This window comes from Mesoplodon bidens (assembly GCF_964165515.1).
Source record: "Mesoplodon bidens genome assembly, chromosome: 15".
NCBI lineage: Eukaryota > Metazoa > Chordata > Mammalia > Artiodactyla > Ziphiidae > Mesoplodon > Mesoplodon bidens.
Window position 1 is genome coordinate 64,255,571 of NC_138171.1, and position 19,511 is coordinate 64,275,081.

At 45.8% G+C, this 19,511-nt stretch overlaps 1 protein-coding gene and 1 long non-coding RNA gene across 2 annotated transcripts; one reads left to right on the forward strand and one right to left on the reverse strand.

Moving 5' to 3' along the window:
* Window positions 1-1,455: 1,455 nt before the first annotated feature.
* On the reverse strand, window positions 1,456-6,390 carry LOC308629343. Its single transcript, XR_014017660.1, has 2 exons — window positions 6,312-6,390; window positions 1,456-3,540 (listed from the first exon to the last, which is right to left on the reverse strand). It is a non-coding gene; the product is annotated as an uncharacterized lncRNA (long non-coding RNA).
* Window positions 3,585-16,435, forward strand: MEFV (MEFV innate immunity regulator, pyrin). The gene is given in 14 exon segments (XM_081257024.1): window positions 3,585-4,015; window positions 5,877-6,755; window positions 8,662-9,041; window positions 9,476-9,571; window positions 12,636-12,866; window positions 13,282-13,304; window positions 14,924-15,039; window positions 15,216-15,260; window positions 15,763-15,824; window positions 15,826-15,867; window positions 15,870-15,914; window positions 15,918-15,962; window positions 15,966-16,085; window positions 16,089-16,435. Coding segments are annotated over 14 exon segments (2,610 nt in total). The 5' UTR covers window positions 3,585-3,738; the 3' UTR covers window positions 16,338-16,435.
* Window positions 16,436-19,511: the final 3,076 nt, after the last annotated feature.

A 19,511-nucleotide genomic window follows, 5' to 3' on the forward strand; every position in this document is an offset into this window, starting at 1 on the left:
TCAAGAAGACCCTGCTTGGGCTTCCCTGGTGGCACAGTGGTTAAGAGTCCGCCTGCCAATGCAGGGGGTCACGGGTTCGTGCCCCGGTCCGGGAAGATCCCACATGCCGTGGAGCGGCTGGGCCTGTGAGCCATGGCCGCTGAGCCTGCGCGTCTGGAGCCTGTGCTGCACAACGGGAGAGGCCACAACAGTGAGAGGCCCGTGTACCGCAAAAAAAAAAAAAAGACAAAAAAAAAGACAAGAAATCCCTGCTTCAGAATTACCCCTGTTGCAAAAAGTGTCACTGAAATTGCAAAATATCCTGCTGTAGACTGGAAAGCCCCACTTCCTGCCCGATTCTGTCGTAGCTGCCTTAGTCTTAGCTTAGAGGAGTTTCCTGGCCAGACAAGACGGCGTCAGAGATCCCAGGAACGTGAAGGATGCTTTGTGGCATTGCACAATTTCATCATTTCTGTCTCAGCAGTGGGAGATTGCCTTCCGGAATCTTGTACAGGTCCTGGTCCCAGAGAAACCCCAGTTAAAACCCTTCTGGCCCAACCTGAGAATTTCACACATCTGACATTTGCACCATAAAGGTGCATTTGGGTTCATTCACTTTTTAGGGAAGTTGTTGGGTTTGGGTATTATTTTCTCACCGGGATCCAGAAAACTGGATGCTGTCAGCTGTTAAACCCCAAACGCTGAATACTCTGTAAGATATAAAGCCCATGGACCAATCAGACAATAAAATAAATTCAACCAACCAGAACTCATGGAAGCCTTGATCCCAGGTCAGTCATACAGAGGGGCTGTTTGTTCAGCCAGGCATCAGAATGCTGTCACTGACCTGTGGGAATGGTCAGCATGGCCCATTTTGAGCCGCATTGGTCACTGAAAAGGTGACATCTACGGTTAGTGATAAATAGTAAAATAACAAAGTACCATCATGCAGGGAGACAATACTGCAAAGTGGTTAATAGAGTGAGTTTGAACCCTGGCTCTGGGCAAGTCTCTAAGCCACTAATCCCGGTTGTAAATGGAGATGATGAATCCTGCACTGAAGGGATACTGAAGAGATTTTAGGGAATAATGGATATAAAGCACAGAGTTTTTTAAAAAAAAGCACAGAGTAAGCATCGTTGAAGGGTAATTGTATTACCAACAAAACATCTGTAGGCCAAACATTTCATGAGGAAGACACAAAGTTTAAACCAGGATATGCAAATGATGCCAACTAAGTGATAGAAATACCACCATTTTGCAACCACCACTCTAGCAACTGATTTAGGAAAGGATCATCAATGAAGGCTAACACCATGGGGTGAAAGATTGTGAGGGAGCGAGACCTTTCCACACACCGAGGTTCCATATTAATTACAAAGAAAAAAACGGCCTTTTACAGTGGAGAGATCTCAAGGAGGCGTGGATGGACCCTCAGTCTAATGAGGAAAGAATCACACAAATCTACATTGAGGGACACTGTGCTTGGAACGGACTTTTCAAAAACATTAATGTCTTTTTTTTTTTTTAAATAAGAGGGCTTGACGAAGCAAGCCTCCAGGTCTGAGACCTCACCCACTGTCCCCACTTTATTTTTTATTTTTTATATTTATTTATTTATTTAATTAATTTATTTTTGGCTGCGTTGGGTCTTCGTTGCCGCACGCGCGCTTTCTCTAGTTGCAGCGAGCAGGGGGCTACTGTTCGTCGAGGTGCGCGGGCTTCCCTTGCTGTGGAGTACGGGGCTCTAGGCGCCCGGGCTTCAGTAGTTGTGGCTCTCAGGCTCTAGAGCGCAGGCTCAGTAGTTGGGGCTCACGGGCTTAGTTGCTCCGCGGCATGTGGAATTTTCCCGGGCCAGGGCTCAAACCCGTGTCCCCTGCATTGGCAGGAGGATTCTTAACCACTACGCCACCAGGGAAGCCCTCAAAAACATTAAAGTCTTGAAAGAATTTTAAAAGGTGAGGGGAATGTAAAAGTGTTCTAGATAAAAGGAGACTACAGAGATATGGCAACTAAAGGCAATGCAGGATCTCTGATTGGATCCTGGATTGGGACCAAATAAAAGCTATCAAAGACATTATCAGAACAATTGGGGAATTTGATTATGGAAAGCTTGTAGTATTGTAGCAACATTAAATTTCCTGAGTGTGATAATACTACTGTGATTATTTAAAATAATATCCTTGGGAATTCCCTGGCGGTCCAGTGGTTAGGACTCGGTGCTTTCACTGCAGAGGGCCCGGGTTCAATTCCTGGTCGGGAAGTTAAGATCTGACAAGCTGTGTGGGGGCAGCCAAAAATAAATAAATAAATAAAATTTAAATAAATAATAAAATAACATCCTTGTATCCTCATTCTTAGTATTTAGGATAGCTAGGGTATTTGAAGTGATATCTGATATGTTTTCAATTTATTACGAAATGCTTCAAAAAAACAAAAAAGTGTGTGCATGTGTGAAAGAGAATCACCAAACATGAAATGTAAACGGTTGCTGAACCTAGGTAAAGGGTATATAAGTGTTCATTGTACTATGCTCTCAAATTTTCTGTGGATTTGATTTTTTTTTTTTTTTTGCGGTATGCGGGCCTCTCACCGTTGCGGCCCCTCCCACTGCGGAGCACAGGCTCCGGGCGCGCAGGCTCAGCGGCCATGGCTCACAGGCCCAGCCGCTCCGCGGCATGTGGGATCCTCCCAGACCGGGGCATGAACCCGCGTCCCCTGCATCGGCAGGCGGACTCCCAACCACTGCACCACCAGGGAAGCCCTGAAATTTTTTGAACCAAAAAGTTGAGGATAAAAATCAATGTAGCAGAAAGACACAGCCGTTAATGGAAGAAGCAGTCAGCTCCCCCCATACAAACTCCATTAGCTTTGGAGCCACCGCTGGGGCCCCACACTGGGCTGCAAGCCCTAAGAACGCCTATGCCTTTTTCACCCTTGTTTCTCCAGCATCCTGGTCCAGAACATGTGGTCAGTACACATGCATGCATGACACCCTCCCTCCGGAGTCTGCTCCCAGGAAGGAACGGCAGAGTTAGCGCTGGGACAAATAAATCAGGATGGTGGTCCCAGGCGTGGCATTTCGAGGCCTTCGTGTTGCTGGAAGAACCAGACAACTGGAACTACGTCAACAGGGGCGACCCCAGGACTTGTCTCCTGGTGGTGCCCTTCTGGCCTCACCTGCCTTCTTGGGCAGGGAGGGGCAGAGCTTGCAGGGCTGTATTTGCTGCTCCCCACCCCGTCATTGGCTCCAGAGGGTCAATAAAACCCCAAGAGTCTGGAGGAGAGCAGTTGGCCAGAGGGGCTGACCCTCATCATGGTTCTATCCAGCATGGGACCAGGGGCTCTGTTCCCGCCACTCCCACCCCCGTATCCTGGGAGGGGAGAGGGAAGCATCAGACTGCCTGCCCAAAGATCCAGAATCTGGAATCCAATCCCAGACCCTTCCTCAAAGACTCATCCACCACTATGCAGTCCAGCCCAAGTCAGTGAGAGCTGGGGTGCTGACGACCACGTGTCTGACAAGGCATTGAGTCCTCCCAGCTGGAAAGGCCTCTGAATCTGTAAGAAAGAGAACACAAACCAACAATGACATACTCACAGCCTTAGTCTCAGTTCCCACCAAAACACAGAGCATTTCCTGTGCCTTTTCCGTTATTTCACAAGCTGCTGATTAGTCTCCCTCTGGGCTCCAGGACAGACAGCTGTTTCTCCCCTCAGAAGCCAGACAGTTGCCTCCAGCCTCTCCTGGTCAATGCCATGGCCAAGACCCATAGTGACCATCTGCTGTACTCCCTGGAAGAGCTGGTGCCCTATGACTTTGAGAAGTTCAAGTTCAAGCTGCAGAACACCAGCCTGGAGAAGGAGCACTCCCGGATTCCCCGGGGCCAACTCCAGACAGCCAAGCCAGTGAAACTGGCCACTCTGCTGGTCACCCACTATGGGGAGGAGGACGCCGTGCGGCTGACCCTGCAGGTCCTGAGGGCCATCAACCAGCACCTTCTGGCAGAGGAGCTCAACAGGGCAATCAGCCCAGGTAAGCAGCCCCACGCGCCCTCCTCTCCTACTGCGACTGCTGGCTGTTTGCAGAGTGGGGTGGAAGGTACAAGAGGGACCAGTTCGGACCAGTGCGTCCTGACTTGGGGGTTAGGAGTCCGAGGTCTGCAACAACCCCGGTGGCTTCAGCCAAGCAAGTCCTTTCCCCTTCTGTGGTCTTGGAAGCTGGAGTAAAGCTAAGGCTCTCAATGGCTTTTTTTAAAAAAAAACCCAGAAGCATGAGGCTCTGACTATGGGGCAAGATCAGGAAAGGCAGGAGCTGGATGCCTGTTGGTAGAGAATTCCTCACTTCATTTGTCATTAACACTTACATACAGATGAGTATCTTTGGGTGAGCAAGAAACTAACCACTCCTGTCAAGAGGGTTGATGGGTAATCTCATTGTTATCCACCTCATTTCAGTTTTGAGTTCTTCTCTAACACGTTACAAAGATATTTTAAAATTCTAAAAGGACTTTCTCCTTTTCTTTTCCTTCCTTCCTTTCCTCTTTCTCTCCTTCCTTCTCTCTCTTTTTCCTTTCTTCCTTCCTTTTATCTTATCTTTCTTTCCTTTTTTCCTTCCTTATCCTTCTTCTGCTACTTTTTTGCCGTAACTTTCTGATTTTATTACATTGTGATCAAAGACTGTGGCCTATTTGATTTCTGCTTTTAAAGACTTTTTTTGAGATTTGGGGTGGAGGGGCTAATCTGTGATCAGTTTAAAAAACTATTTTTCGATGTTTGGATTTTTCTTCTATTTCTAGACTTTAAGAATACATTAGGAATGCTTTCCATGTGCTTCTATGAGGTAGAAGAGTTTACATAACATAAAAATTCTCTGCTCTTTGAAAGAGTGATAAAGCTAAACTGTAGTCTGAGTCTGGTGTAACTTGATGAGTAGAATTTTTTTTGATGAGTAGAATTTTAAAATTAATTTTTTGTATTTTAAAATCTGGTTATTCATCTCTTCAGGGTTTCTTACCAGTTCTTGAGCCAGTTTTCATAACATATTTTTCCTAGAAAGCCAATAGCAAAGTGTTTTAAGCAACTTTAATTTTAATAAGGGCCTTTCAAGCCAAAAATTAAGGTACTAATTATAGGTTATTTTCATTTCTTTATTAAAGTAGTGGTTTTCAAATTGTATCCCAGGAAGACATTTCAGGGATTCTTTAGAATGTTAGCAAATACTTGAGTCAAATTTTATTAATTGTTTAACTTACAAAACTAACAAATTCATATTAAAATGAGTCATTAACCACATTTTAAAATATTGGAGGCCATCAGTGTGACAGTTCATGCTTGAACTTCTTTTTATGGAGACCTTGGAATTCAGCCCTTCCTGTCATTTCTGTTTAATTAAACATTGTTCTGAAATTTCCAGGCAAGCTGTCTTTTAAAAAAAATTACCATTTACACTTATCTGTGTTAGGATTTTCTCCACTTCATGAAACCAAAGGGGGGAGAAAACCGCAAATAAATTAATTTCTGAAGTTTTAACTGTCCTTCATAACCCCGATTTCAATTTTTTGTGCCGATCTTTATTGACTGATAAGAGTTTTGTAGATCTGTAATTCGCACACAAATGTATACCCATAAACTAGGGTTTTCACTTATATATTAAGAATTCTATGTAAGACCTTATATTGGAAACAAGTTCTCCTGCCTAAAAAGTTTGAAAAGCACTATTTCAGAAATAAGATAGCAGTTAATTAGTATGTTATTTAATGGTAATTGACTGCTGTTGTCTAAAATGTCCTGAACTTCTCTAATTTCCAAAGGGATTCTGTCTTCTCTCCCTTCCCCCAAACCTTGAACCTGAGCACTGGACATTTTCATGCCTTTTCATCTCATTGTCTTTTCAGGGTGTCAGGTAAAAGAAAGTGACACAGACAGTTCAGCAATGTCTGGTTCTTCTGGGGAGATTAAGCCCAAGAGTCTGAAGATACCAGATGGCCTGGAAGGTGACAAGCAGCGACAAAGTGGTGATGGGGCTGGCTGCCCACCATCCATCCAGCCCGAGGCTGGAAGGGGGCCCCAGAAGAAGCCTCTGGGCAAACTGAGAGATCAGAAAGGCTCTGAGGGCCTGGATGTGCACGGCAAGCCAGGGGCCAGGAACACAACGCTGTCTTCCAAGAGAAGCCCCTTTCCCAGCAAGCCACAGGGGGAGAAGGGGAGCAATGTGGGGGTCAGGCTGCGCAGGAACGCCAGCTCTGCAGGAAGGCTCCAAGGACTCTCCAGTGGGTCGTTTGCTGGGTCCCTGGGAAGGAGAGAATTTAAGATATCTGAAGCATATTTACCTTCAGGAAAGAAGCGACCCAAAAGTCTTGAATTTACCATTTCTCCAGGAGAGACAGAACCTCTCAACCCAGAAACTCTTCTGCTTCAAGAGAAAATGAGAAGTGAGAATCCAGGCTCAGCAGCCACTCTGAACACAGGGGCTACTGTGGCTGCAGAGAAAGGATCCAGGAATCCAGAACATGCCATGACTCTGGAGGGGGGAGCACTCAGGAATACACTTTCCAGTGTATCATTGGCTGGAAAGAAGATCTGGGAGCATCCAGAGTCCACAGTACCTGCAGAGAAGAGTGGAACTGAGGCTCCAAAGACCTCTAAGACCTTGGAGGAGGTGGTAGGTGGTGTGCTCCATGATTCTTCAAATCCAGAAGTCCCTCCATCTTCAGGTAAGAAAGGACCTCAGAATCTAGAAGACCTGGCATCCTTAGGAATGATGACCTTTGCAGGTTTCCCCCTGCAAATCTGCTTTTATCCCCACTGTATTCATTTCACTGGATCTCTGGGTCCCCCTTGAGGTCCTCCACCCTTTGAGAATCTGATGTAGGCTCTGAATCCTGAAAAATGCATATCTGCACATTTTCATAAAATGTTGCATACATTTCAGTTAGTTAGTTCTTAGACACTCTGAAGTCCTTCTTTAGAATTCCCAAGGGCTTCATGGACCCCAGGTTGAACATCTGAGAAAGATTGGGTACAAATATCACCTTCTCACAATACCTCATGGCAGTATGTCATGGGGCTGCGATTCTGCTATTCGCCTCTCTCTGGGCAGGGAGGGAGCTGTTGACTAAAGTCCTAGGTCTCTTTTACTAAAGAGGCAGAAATTAGGATGGTGATGGGTTGTGAATGACAGAAATGCCAAAATAACATAACTGAAACAAGATAGACGTTTGTTCCTCTTTCACGTAAATGACACACAGGTGGTCCAGGACAAATGTGGTACACCATGGTCAGGAACCCAAGCTCCTGCTGCTTTTCTGCTCTACGGAGTTTGCTCTCAAGCTCGTGGTCTCAGATGGTGGCATCCTCATTCCAGGCAGCAGGATGGAGGGACAAAAGAGAATAGTATCACTTAGGGAAGGTTTTCGGAAGTTTCTAGATGCTGCTAGTGATGCCTCCATTTACTTCCTCTTGGCCAGAATGTACAGGCATGTCATGGGTTTGGTTCCAGACCACTGCAATAAAGCAAATATTGCAGTAAAGCAAGTCACATGAATTTTCTGGCTTCCCGGTGCATATGTTTATACTATACTATCATCTAAATTAAGTGTGCAATAGCATTATGTCTAAAAAGAAAAATGTACCTACCTTAATTTAAATATACTTTATTGCAAAAAAAAAACTTTATTGCTAAAAAATGTTCACCATCATCTGGCAACACAGAGTTGCCACAAACCTTCATTTTGTTAAAAATGAAGAGTCTGTGAAGGGCAATAAAGTGAAGTGCAATGAAGTGAGGTGTGTCTGGAGTCACATGTCCACATCTAACTGCAAGGGAGGCTAAGAAATGTAGGGTTTTTTTGGGTGGTGGCGGGGAGCAGCCATATGGACAGCAATCAATGCTATCACAACGGAAGGAGGGGAAAACGGTCACTGGGGAGCTTGCAGTCTCACTTGAAGATGTGATATGAATTCCTGGGACCCTGAGAGAGGACGAGGCAGGAGGGGACTCATGAATTGAGTGCATTTCTATTCCTCCTGTATCTCCTGTCATTTCTGCTTTATGAAGCTGTGCTATGGTCTTGGGGCAGAGCTGGTCATAGCTGTAGGTCATCACGGTGGGCTATACCCTTCAGCCTTGTAAAGTCCCCTTCTTTACTTTCACTTCATGCTTCCTGAATCTGGATGTGAGCAGTGGTCCATTCATTCCTTCATTCAACACGCACTTCCCAAATGCTCACCACATGCCAGGGATTCTGCTAGGGGCTGGGGGTCTGGCCATGAGCGAGTCACCATCCCTTGGGAGCTCTACTCAAGTTATGAGCAGTCTAGGTGGTGGTTAAGTGGCAAACACCAGTCAGAATGTCTTACTGTCTTTATATCACCTGTATCAGTGTACGTGCAGGAGGAAGGCATAGAATTTGTAACAAAAGGCCTTTCTTTAGGATAAATGCCCAAGAATTCCAATCCTCAGGACTGGTATGAGATCTAGCCCTTAGCCCTTAGTCCCAGTGGCTCCTTTGCTGCTTCGCTGGAGGGAAGTCGGGGGAGGACAAGCTAGGGAGGGGCCTCAGTCTAACCAAGAATGTACATATCCCAGGCAAGGACTCTCGCTAAGCTGTGATTTGCAGCATTCCTTGGTAACATCTTGGGTGTGTCACTCATGTGATTTTTCCACTGCTATGTCCCCAGGGAGACTGCAGGACAAGGCTGTGTGTCCTCTTTGCTGTGCCCAGGAAGGAGACCTGGTTGGTGGCAGCTGCGTGCATGTTTCCTGCAGCTGCTCCGTTGCTTCTAGGGATCCTGAGGCTTCACGCGGCCACTCATCCAGCTGCCCTCGGTGCCAGGACTTGCTCCCGGGGAAGAGCCATGGAAGCCTCGAGTGGCAGGAGGGCCTGCAGATGGCCAGCCTGAGCCCCAAATCCCTGCCACAGTGTGAGCGTCACATGAAGCAGGTCCAGCTGCTCTTCTGCGAGGACCACGGGGAACCTATCTGCCTCATCTGCGGGCTGAGTCAGGAGCACCGAGGCCACCGGGTTCGCCCCATCGAGGAGGCCGCCCTGGAATACAAAGTAGGGCTTCCTGCAATGGGGTCCTTCTCTGCTGGGCACTTGAACACATCGGGGCTTGCTTCATTTCCCCCAAAACCCTGGGAGTTGGTGCATTGGCCAGCATCTTTGGGCTATAAATGGCAAACACAATACAAAGTAAGCCAGCAAAGAGGGATTTACTGGTTCATGTAGCTCAGAGGTCTATGGGAGTCTAGCTTTAGGTATGGCTGAATCCAGGTGCTCACAAGAGGTCATTAGAAATCTTTCTCACTTCCTCTTGGCTCTGCTTCCTTTGGTGTGATGGATTCATTCTTCCTCTTTCCTGGGTACCTCTTCCTGTGCTCTTGGCTGCCTCACCCTCAGCTTTATTCCCTGAAGCAAGTTTTCCCATCTAGAGTTGGCACCAAGATGGCAGGAGCCAAGTTCAAGCTTTGACAAGTGCTCTTCTTTTCCAGGAACAAATTCAGAAGCAGCTGGAGCGTCTGAAGGAGTTGAGAAAATCTGGAGAGGAGCAGAGATCTCAGGGGGATAAGAAGACAGCAAACTCCCTGGTAAGGCTAGGGTGGTCTGTGGCCAGTCTTTGCCTGGATTCACCCCTGCAGAAGGAGGGAGGGAACCGAGAGTGAGCAGGGGTCCCTGAGGTCCTGTACTGGTTCACAGGGAAGCAGAGCCGATCACATAGTTAGAATCATCTGCTCTTGGGGGGCAGGGAATAACAGATGTCAAAGGATGAGCTTGTCCCTGGGGAGGGAAACCACCTCCAGCAAGAAGTGGCATCTCCCAGGGCCCTGTCATGCTTTCTTAGACTCACCACAAAATGGCTTAGAGAAACGAATGCCAGTGGCTGTAGCTGAGGAATGGGATTGAGGAAAGGGGAGGAGAGACTTTTCAACTTTAAATACTCCTCTGTATTGTTTTTATAATTGTTGTTGTGGTCTATTGTACTTTTTTTTTTACAAAAACCATGTTGATTTTTAAAATTCAAATGCTTAAAGTAGACATTTTCTTTAAAACTGTGGTTTTAAAGAAATGCCACAGATCTCAATAAGTACAACTTAGTGGCCTTCCTGTTAAGCTGTTGTCCAGACTCGGATGCGTTAAGTTGCTCCTGTTTTCCCTGCATGTGAAGGAGCCTACCCCCAGAGCCTTGATTTATCTGGTGCATTTCTGTTGGTTGGATCCTGTCTCCCACTCTGAGTTCCAGACTTCTTCAGGGACCCGCCACACTGCAGTGGGAAACAGGCAAAGATAACAAAGGGCAGAATGGGAGGAGGGTGGCATTGGTCCAGGTGTCTGACTTTTGGGAAACTCTGAGTTGTAGTAAAATGAAAACCCTTTCCTATAATCCCAGGTGGCTTGGAACTTGTGGTTGGAGCAGAGGTCAGGGGTGCCTCCCCAAGGAGGGTGAGGCAGCAGCCTGGGCTGCTCAGGGAAACCCAGGGAGACAAGAGGGTTCAGCCTTCCCTTAAGATACAGTGACACGGGCTCTGTGGAAAGGAGATGCTGTTTTCAGGCCTTTGCCTTCTCCTCCTCTTTTCAATAATTAAAAGAAAAATTTTAAATCATAGGGAAAGGGTTGGGAAAGCTCTTCTTTACAGCAGAAACCCAGATAAAACAAGTATAGAAGAATAACTGAATTAGAAATTTTCCACTATACAACTGACACCGACAGGGATCAGCAACAGATACTAAAATTTTTAGAGAAAATCGTTAGAGAACAGGATATTTACACACTCTCAAAGTACCACTCCCCAAATTACTTAGGAATTATAAAGGAAATAATATATATTTACAGTAGCGATATCTGGTAGACACTTCCTTAACCAAGCATCAATCCTAGTATGACTATAATGGTGATGGCAAACTGGACAGTCTTTGCCTCCCAGTGGGGTATGCTAGAAAGAACATGGCATTAGGTCTATGGTATTCTTGCTCCAAATGTTTCTCCTGAATTTAATAATGAGAAAAATTACAGAATTTTAGAATATAGGCCATTGAATGAGACAACTGACCTGTCCTCTTTAAAAAAAGTCCACATTACTGCCATCAACAACAAGAAGTGTTCCAGACTCCATGTTTAGGAACATCACATTGGAAACTTGAAACTGGCCACGGTGGGAATATCAACACCACAGAAATGGCAAATGCCACAGCCCAGCCTTGGTTGATTGTTTTGTTGATTGTCTAGACTTAGAAAGTGTTGCAGAAAGTGTGACTTGTGCAGACCAGATGCAGAGGTGCATGTCTGCAGTGCTGCATTCTAAAGACTGAGAGAACACTCTTCCGCACCCGAAACCCAGGACATGATTCAGCAGGGTTGCTGATGTCACAGAGGAAGGAGTGAGCTTCCACACACATCGAGTTTATAGTCTTACTCCTTAATTACAAGAAAATACCAAGCAACATCAGAACCACTCTCGTGTGTCGACTAAGGGACTACAGCGGGCGGGGGAACAGGATCCAGGCAAACATCCATGAAGCAGCCTGTGAGGCCCTGGGCTCTCTGGAATTTTCACCAGAGTTCTGTCCACTAGTATTTTTTGTTAATTGTGTGTATCAGTTTAGCTAATAAATGAATGTGCCCATATTAAAAACAGCAACAACAAAAGGTGAAGAAACTTTTTTGGTTCAAAAGAACTAAAGACTTAATCCTGTCCTTCTGAGCCAAAAATGAGATTTCTTCTGTCCAGTCCTAGTAGATCTGAAGGGCCCTCTCCCTCCTTGGAGGAAGGAAAGATGCCATAGAGCCACTTCATATGTCCACAGAAGCTTTTTAGTGATGATGAGAAAGAGGATGGCAGAAGAGGTCATGGTTGGCCAGTGTGCAAGAATACTGGAAGTCAAGTTCACTTGCGTTCAAATAGATGGAGTGACTGACCCCTTTCAGGGCAGTCTGAGACTGTCGGGGAGTGGAGAGAACTCTCCCTCCTGGAGACTTTGTGGTCCTGACCTTGTCTGTTTATGACTCCAGACATATGCAATCCTCATGCTGCCTTTCAAGGAAGGAAGAATGTGACACCAGTTATCTTAGTGTTCTGGGGCTGCCCTAACAAAGTACCATAAACTGGGTGGCTTAAACCACAGAAATGTATGCCTCCCACAGTTCTGGACACAAGGTGTTGGCAGAGCTGCTTCCTTCTGAGGGCCGTGAGGGAAGGCTGCTCCAAGCCCTCTCTCCTTAGCTTTTAGGTGTCCCCTTCCCCTTGTGTCTCTTTACATGGCATTCTCCATGTGTGTGTATCTGTGTCCAAATTTCCCCACTCCAGTGGCCCACCTCACTCCAGCACGACCTCATCTTAACTAATTGCATCCTCAATGACCCTATTTCCAAATAAGATCATATTCTCAGGTACTGGGGTTAGGACTTGTAACACATACATTTTGGAGGGGACACAATTCAATGCATTTTACCAGGTTTTAGGGCATTTTCCAAAAGCCAACCTGTTCTGGAAGGTTCCAGCCCATTTTGCCTCCTACTCTGGAATTCAGGCCTGCAAGAGGCTGAGGAAGCCTGCTCTTACCCACCTCCAGGAGGTGGGCTTCTGCGGGTTCCCTGGGCACACACGTCTACCTCACCGCATAGGCCCCTACACCTCCCCAACTTCTGTTCCCCAGAAACAAGCTGAAACCCAGAAGCAGAGAATCCAGTACCAGTTGGAGCAGTTATGCCAGTTTTTAGAGCAGCAAGAGCAGCTCTTTGTGGCCTGTCTTGAGGAGCTGGGCCAGACCATTGGCCAAGTCAGGGAGACATATGGCACCCGGGTGACAAGGGACATCGCCCTTCTCGACAAGCTGATTGGGGAGCTGGAGGCCAAGCAGTGCCAGCCAGAATGGGAGCTTATGAAGGTAAGTGTGGCTGGGCCTGGCCTTCCCCCATCCACTGTGCGCAGTAGGGTGACATGGGCTCCCAGCACTGCCATCAGCTCTGCCCAAGCCAGTGGGTGAGGCCCTTAGGGTCGGGGGTGGGACTTGGTCTTGGTGACCCACAATGCCCAGGCCCCTTCAATGAATTCTCAGGAGCCCAGGATGGCCCAGTATCTAGGGGATCCCGTGACATCTCCCAGAAGAGATCAGCAGAGTTTGGGTACAGTTATGTGCAGGCCCCAGCTGGGGTGCCACCTCAGCAGATTAGAATTAGAACTGGGGAGAGGTGCCCCATTTTTGCTGACACTGTGGGGCTGGGAGCCCAGGAGGAGAGGCCAGGAGTCAGCACAGCCCCTATGAGACTGGTAATAGAGAACTTCCCTCTTTTCTCTCCTAGGACATCGGAGTCACCCTGCACAGGTACCAAGAGGTCCCCTGATGATCCCTTGGGTGTCCTGCAGGAAGCATTTGGGGAGGCAGACCTAGGAGGGAGATGATCCCAACCCGGGGCCTGTGGCTCCTCCCTGGGTCTTCCCATCTCCTGCAGCTTCCGAAGGTGAAGGCCTTTCTGGACTTGTGTAGCAAGAATGGGAGCACAATCAGGAGGGGGAGCATGGGGTCAAACACTGGACCAAATGAACATGGCCTGTTGTGTGGTGGTGGCTTCATAAGAAACCCCACCTAACAGACTGTGTCCCATGCAATTCGCCTTATGAAAACTCTTCCTGCAGGAGTGCTTGTGGCCACAGCTAGGGAAGCACTTTACAGGAGTGGATCTGCTAAGCCCAGCAGGCAGGGGAAGGGAGGGAAGAGTAGGGGAGGGGAGGGGAAGAGGCTGGACCTTCCAATCGCCTGGGGGAGCTTTACAAAATCCTGACATCCAGGTCCCGGCAGACAAATTAAACCTGAATCTTCAGGAGTACAACCCAGGCATCAATTTTTTAAAGTTTTTTTTTTGGTGGTAAAATATACATAACAAAATTTACCGTTTAAAAATGTACAGTTCAGTGGCTTTAAGTACATTTGCATTGTTGTGCAACCATCACCATGATCCATCCCCAGAATTTTCTCATCTTCCCAAATGGAAACTCCATACCATTAAACAACTCCCCAATCTCCCCTCCCCCAACCCTTGGCAACCACCATTCTACTCTCTTGTCTATATGAAACTGACTACTCTAACTACATCATATAAGTGGAATCATACAATATTTGTGTTTTTGTGTCTGACCTACCTCACTTAGCATTATGTCTTCAAGGTTCATTCATGTTGTAGAATGTGCCAGAATTCCATTCCTTTTTAAGGCTGAATAATATTCTATCATGTGTATATACATTTTGTTTATCTATTCATCCATCAGTGGATACTAGGTTGCTTCTACCTTTTGGCTACTGTGAATGATGCTGCTATGAATATCGGCATACCTATATTTGTTTGAGTCCTGCTTTCACTTCTTTTGGGTATATCCCCAGAAGTGGAATTGCTGTATCATACAGTAATTCTATGTTTAGGTTTTTGAGGAAATAGAGTACTATCTCCCGTGGTGTCTGCACCATTTTATGTTCCCACCAGCAATGCTCAAGGGTTCCAATTTCTCCATATCCTTGCTAACACTTGTTACTTTTTATTTTTTTTAAATAGTAGCCATCCTAATGGCTGTGAAGTGGTATCTCGTATTTATTTTTCTCACTTAATATCATTTTTATTTCAATAGAAAGAAAAAGACTCAGGGAAGTGTAATTAATTTGACATAGGTAATTCTGGGCTGAGCATTTCAACATCAGTACCATTTTATGGCCATTATCAAAACTCACTGTGATTTTGATACCAGTGGTCTTTAAAACTCCCCCAGGTGATGCCAATCCATGGCCAGAGTTGAGGACCAGTGTTTAGAACTTGAAGCCCAGAGAGAACTTTCTTTGCGAAGCCAAGGCTGGACTGGTGTGCCCTGTGGAGGCTGCACCTTCCTTCCAGCTCATGAGGCCCTGGGATACCCCCATGCTCCAGTCCTCTTTGGCCAACAATCTTTTGTCTCTAGGGCCAAGAAGGTGACTGTCCCTGAGCTGTGGGCCACCCCTCCAGAGGTGAAAGAAAAGATCCACCTGCTCTACCAGAAATCAGAGTTTGTGGAGAAGCGCATGAGGCACTTCTTGGGTAGGTGGGCTTGTGGGAAGATGGGGGGCGCCTGCTCACCTCCTCCCTGAGAGCCACGTAGCCTGGAGCCCCCTGGTGTCCCTTCTCCATCCCCCACAGCCTTTCTGACTCTGCCTTCAGCCCCTCCCAGATCTGTCCCTATCCGGGAACCTAACTCAAACTCCTTCTCCTTTTAGAAACCCTGCGTTCAGAAATGGAAACGTTCAACGGTGAGTCCGGTGGTGGTAGTATGTGTTGGCCAGGGATTACTGCAATTTTCCCTTGTGTTGTTGATTTCTGGGAATAATTTAGAAAAGAGAAAACACCTGTAACAAAGGCGGGAGCAAAGTCATGACAAGTCCTCACAGGTTCTGTGCCAGGGTCACTGACTGTCAACTCACCAGAGCACAGAGTATCCAAGGCAGGCCTGGGTACCAGAGAGGAATGGGGTAATATCCAAGCAGAGGAAGCTGAGTCCTGAGCAGGGAGAGGGAGTCACTGTCTTTCCTTGTTGTGGGGACCAGGGTAGATTTAGCCCTTTGAATGGGAATGCTCAGGATTTTCCCCATCTCCTTTTCTCTGTAGCTCCAGAACTGACGGGTGATCAGGCACCCTGAGGCAAGTAGACTTGGCCTGCTGGGTCCCTGTGCTGTCCCCCGGTGCATTCCAGAAGAACAACCCTGTCCACATTTCTTGGATATGGGGAGAACCCTGTGGGGATGTTGCCCATGGACCTCAAGCTAGGAATTCTAATTCTCTCTGCAGTTAATGTGATTCTGGAAGCAGAAGCTGCCCACCCCAACCTCATCTTTCATCTTCTCTGATGACTTGAAGAGTGTGAGACTTGGAAAAAAAAGTGGGACCGTCTACCTGCTAGTCCAGAAAGACTCTATAGCTGAATCATTGCCCTGGGCTCTCTGAGTTTGCTCTCTAGCTGCCATTACTGAGAAGTGAAGGTGGGAGACAAGACAGGGTGGGTCCTGGATGTCTGCAAGGCAGCCATGAGCAGCAAGGAGAACATGGCTCTCTCACCAGAGAATGGTTATTGGGTAGAAATGATGATGAAGTAAAATGACTGCCAGGCGTCCAGCTTTCCCTCCACCCACATGAGGGAGCCCCCCAGGCATGTGGGCATCTTCCTGAACTACAAGAATGGGGACATTTCCTTTTACACTGTGACAGCCAAATCCCACATCTCAACATCCACTGGCTTCTTTTCCTCTGGGCCCCTTCAACCTATCTTCAGCCACAGGACACATGATGGAGAGAACATGGATCCTCTGAATATCCGTCCAGTGGGTGGCCAGGGGCCTCACTGAATATCCAACACTTTGCATCTTTCTTCAGGCTCCTGCCCTGTATCTGGAATCCATACATTCAACAGTCATTATTGAACACCTACTGGGTTCCAGCTGCTGTGGGGAATATAATCAATAAGAGAATAGGTCCTGTGCTCAAGGAGCTTATGGAACATAAGCAGAAGTAAGCTGGGTAAACAAATATTGTAAACCAAGGGTAAAGAGAACACATGTATTGATGACATGCCATGGGTTTCAGAGAAGGAAGCACACAGCTGTTGCTTAATAAATCCTTGTATGAATTAGCACCCTAAGATGCTCCTGAGACAGAAAGCCCACCCTTGTTTTCCCTCAGGACTCCATGGCAAGGATGTGTTCCCTCATTCTATCCTCACTTTTTTAATAAATAAAATTATTTATGAATAATAACATCATAGAGCTTACATAGATGATCATTAACCATAACTTTTTAATTTTACAAATGAGAGTTTTGAGGCCTGGAATTAATGTATTTTGTTCATTTACTTATTTTTCTACCAGTGTTTGGGGACTGATTTTGGGCTAAAAGCAGCACCAGTTGCTGAGATTACAGAGAGAGCAAGACAAAACTTCTGCCTTTTAGTGAAAACCTTAACTGCAGTAAGAATCTGAACAGTAAATGTATAAGCCCAGAGCAACATAGGTACTAAAATATAAATATATATTGGAACAATATGTGAGCATATTATAAGTAGTAACTGAATAGAGGATTCTGAGAGAATTTCACAGAGTATTTTAAGTAAGTCTTAATGACTAAGAAGTATTTTGAAAAGGCATTTTAAGTGAAGAATGGCATATGAAGTGTCACAATATGAAGCAGCATGAGATTTACAGTTTAAAGTGCTTGATGGGTTTTTGATGGTATGTCAGTGTGGTATGAGAATGGAAACTCAAGACTCATATTGTCAAGAGCCTTATGCACTATGCAAAGGAATTTGGACTTCATTGTGCTGTCAGGGAGAGCTAGTAAAGTGTTTCAGGGCGGCCAAATAGAGGTTAAGTGGCTTGTTATCATTCACAGGAAGTAGAGTTAAAGTCATGATTGAAATCCAATGTTCTTGTTCTTATTAACAAGTAGACTATAATAAGAGTATAATATATGATAATAATATTTATTATACATTTACTATGTGTTTAGTTCCATGTTTTTATTTTAGTTAATTATCACCATAAAGCTATGGAATAGAGAAGAATTCTTCCTAGAATGACTTGCTGATTATAAGTAGTAAAGAATACTTTTGAGCCACTACGCTTTGATCTTTGACCAAACCCTGTATATGTCTGCAGTTTCTATTTGCCTGAGAGCTGGAAGAGTGAGTAAAAACAGCTTTACCTTTATCACTTCAGGAAACTGAGAGATTATTTTGTGAATTTGTAACAAAACCCATTAAACTATCAAGACTTCTCAGCTAGATTAAAGTAGGTGGTAAGGGAAAAAAATCGTTTATGGACAGAAAAAGACCTTGAAAAAAATCACATGAATGCCTTCAGTAAGTCATTGCATAGACCAAAACCATGCCGATGTCAGTCCATATCATGCTGGAGCCACCACAGAGCATCAGAGTTTAGGGTACAGGGATGCAGGAAGAGAATGTCGGCCTACAGGGCAACAGTGAAAGATTTTAGTATCCACCGAAGAGACGGGATGAACCATTTTGAGACTCTGCCAGGGATAGGAGGGCTTTTATAGGGTGAGATTAAGATGACTTTGCTTGTATTGTTTTCTCTAGTGGGTGTCTAACCTACTATTAATAAGATCCATAGTTTTGGTTGTATTCTCCAAGGTTGCAGTGGAAATCAGAAAGCTATAAGACAGTGGAGTTTGGCTAAGTAAGAAAATTACCAATTATACTCAGAAAAGAGGAAGCAGTATGAGACCATTAGTTAAATGCTACAGATATGACTTCCTTTAGTTGAGCATTTCTATTTCATTTATTGTTAAAAATGTCCTTTGAAGTCTCAAGATGAAAAATCACTTAGAAGCAGAAATCATTTTTAGGGCTTGCCTGGTGGTGCAGTGGTTGAAAACCCGCCTGCCAATGCAGGGGACACGGATTAAAGCCCTGGTCCGGGAAGATCCCACATGCCGCGGAGCAACTAAGCCTGTGCGCCACAACTACTGAGCCTGTCCTCTAGAGCCCGCAAGCCACAACTACTGAAGCCCATGCTCCTAGAGCCCGTGCTCCGCAACAAGAGAAGCCACTGCAATAAGAAGCCCATGCACTGCAAAGAGTAGCCCCCACTCACCACAACTAGAGAAAAGCCCGCACGCAGTCAACGAAGACCCGACACAGTCATAAATAAATAAATAAATAATTAGGAAGAAAAACTTTAAAAAAGAAATCATTTTTAACAGAGTCGATGATTAAGCCTGCGGGTACTAACAAAGCCTTTTGTTACAAAGAGTCTGGTATATAAGATGGTATTCTCTGTAGTATATTTTTTCTATAGATCTAAAGGACTAATCATTTCAGCAAAGGCTGGAACTCTAAAGCACTAGAATTTGTTTTGATCATATATTGCATTATTGTTAAATGCCCAGGCGATAAAAGTTATCCATTCTGTCTTCCTGGAATATTAAATGGATGGAAGAATTGTGAATTTTCGTAGAATGTTCATCTGTTTGATGTTACACTGTCAGGTGTGTGCATTTAAAAGTGACCTTCTGTGCACTCACATTATGGATACTGCCCAGTAATATTCTGTTTGCTTAGAGGGAAGAAGGATGACACCACTATATGCTCCTAGTTTTGTTTTCTTTTTAACTTTTTTAAAAAATACATTTATTTATTTATGGCTGCATTGGGTCTTCGTTGCTGCACAAAGGCTTTCTCTAGTTGCGGCAAGTGGGAGCTACTGTTCGTTGTGGTGCACGGGCTTCCCATTGTGGTGGCTTCTCTTGTTGTGGAGCATGGGCTGTAGGCACACGGGCTTCAGTAGTTGTGGCATGCAGGCTCGTAGTTGTGGCTCGTGGGCTCTAGAGTGCAGGCTCAGCAGTTATGGCACACGGGCTTAGTTGCTTCACGGCATGTGGAGTCTTCCCAGACCAGGGCTGGAACCCGTGTCCCCTGCATTGGTAGGCGGATTCTTAACCACTGCGCCACCAGGGAAGTCCCTATATGCTCCTACTTTTTCTCCAGGTTTCTCCTGTTTTTC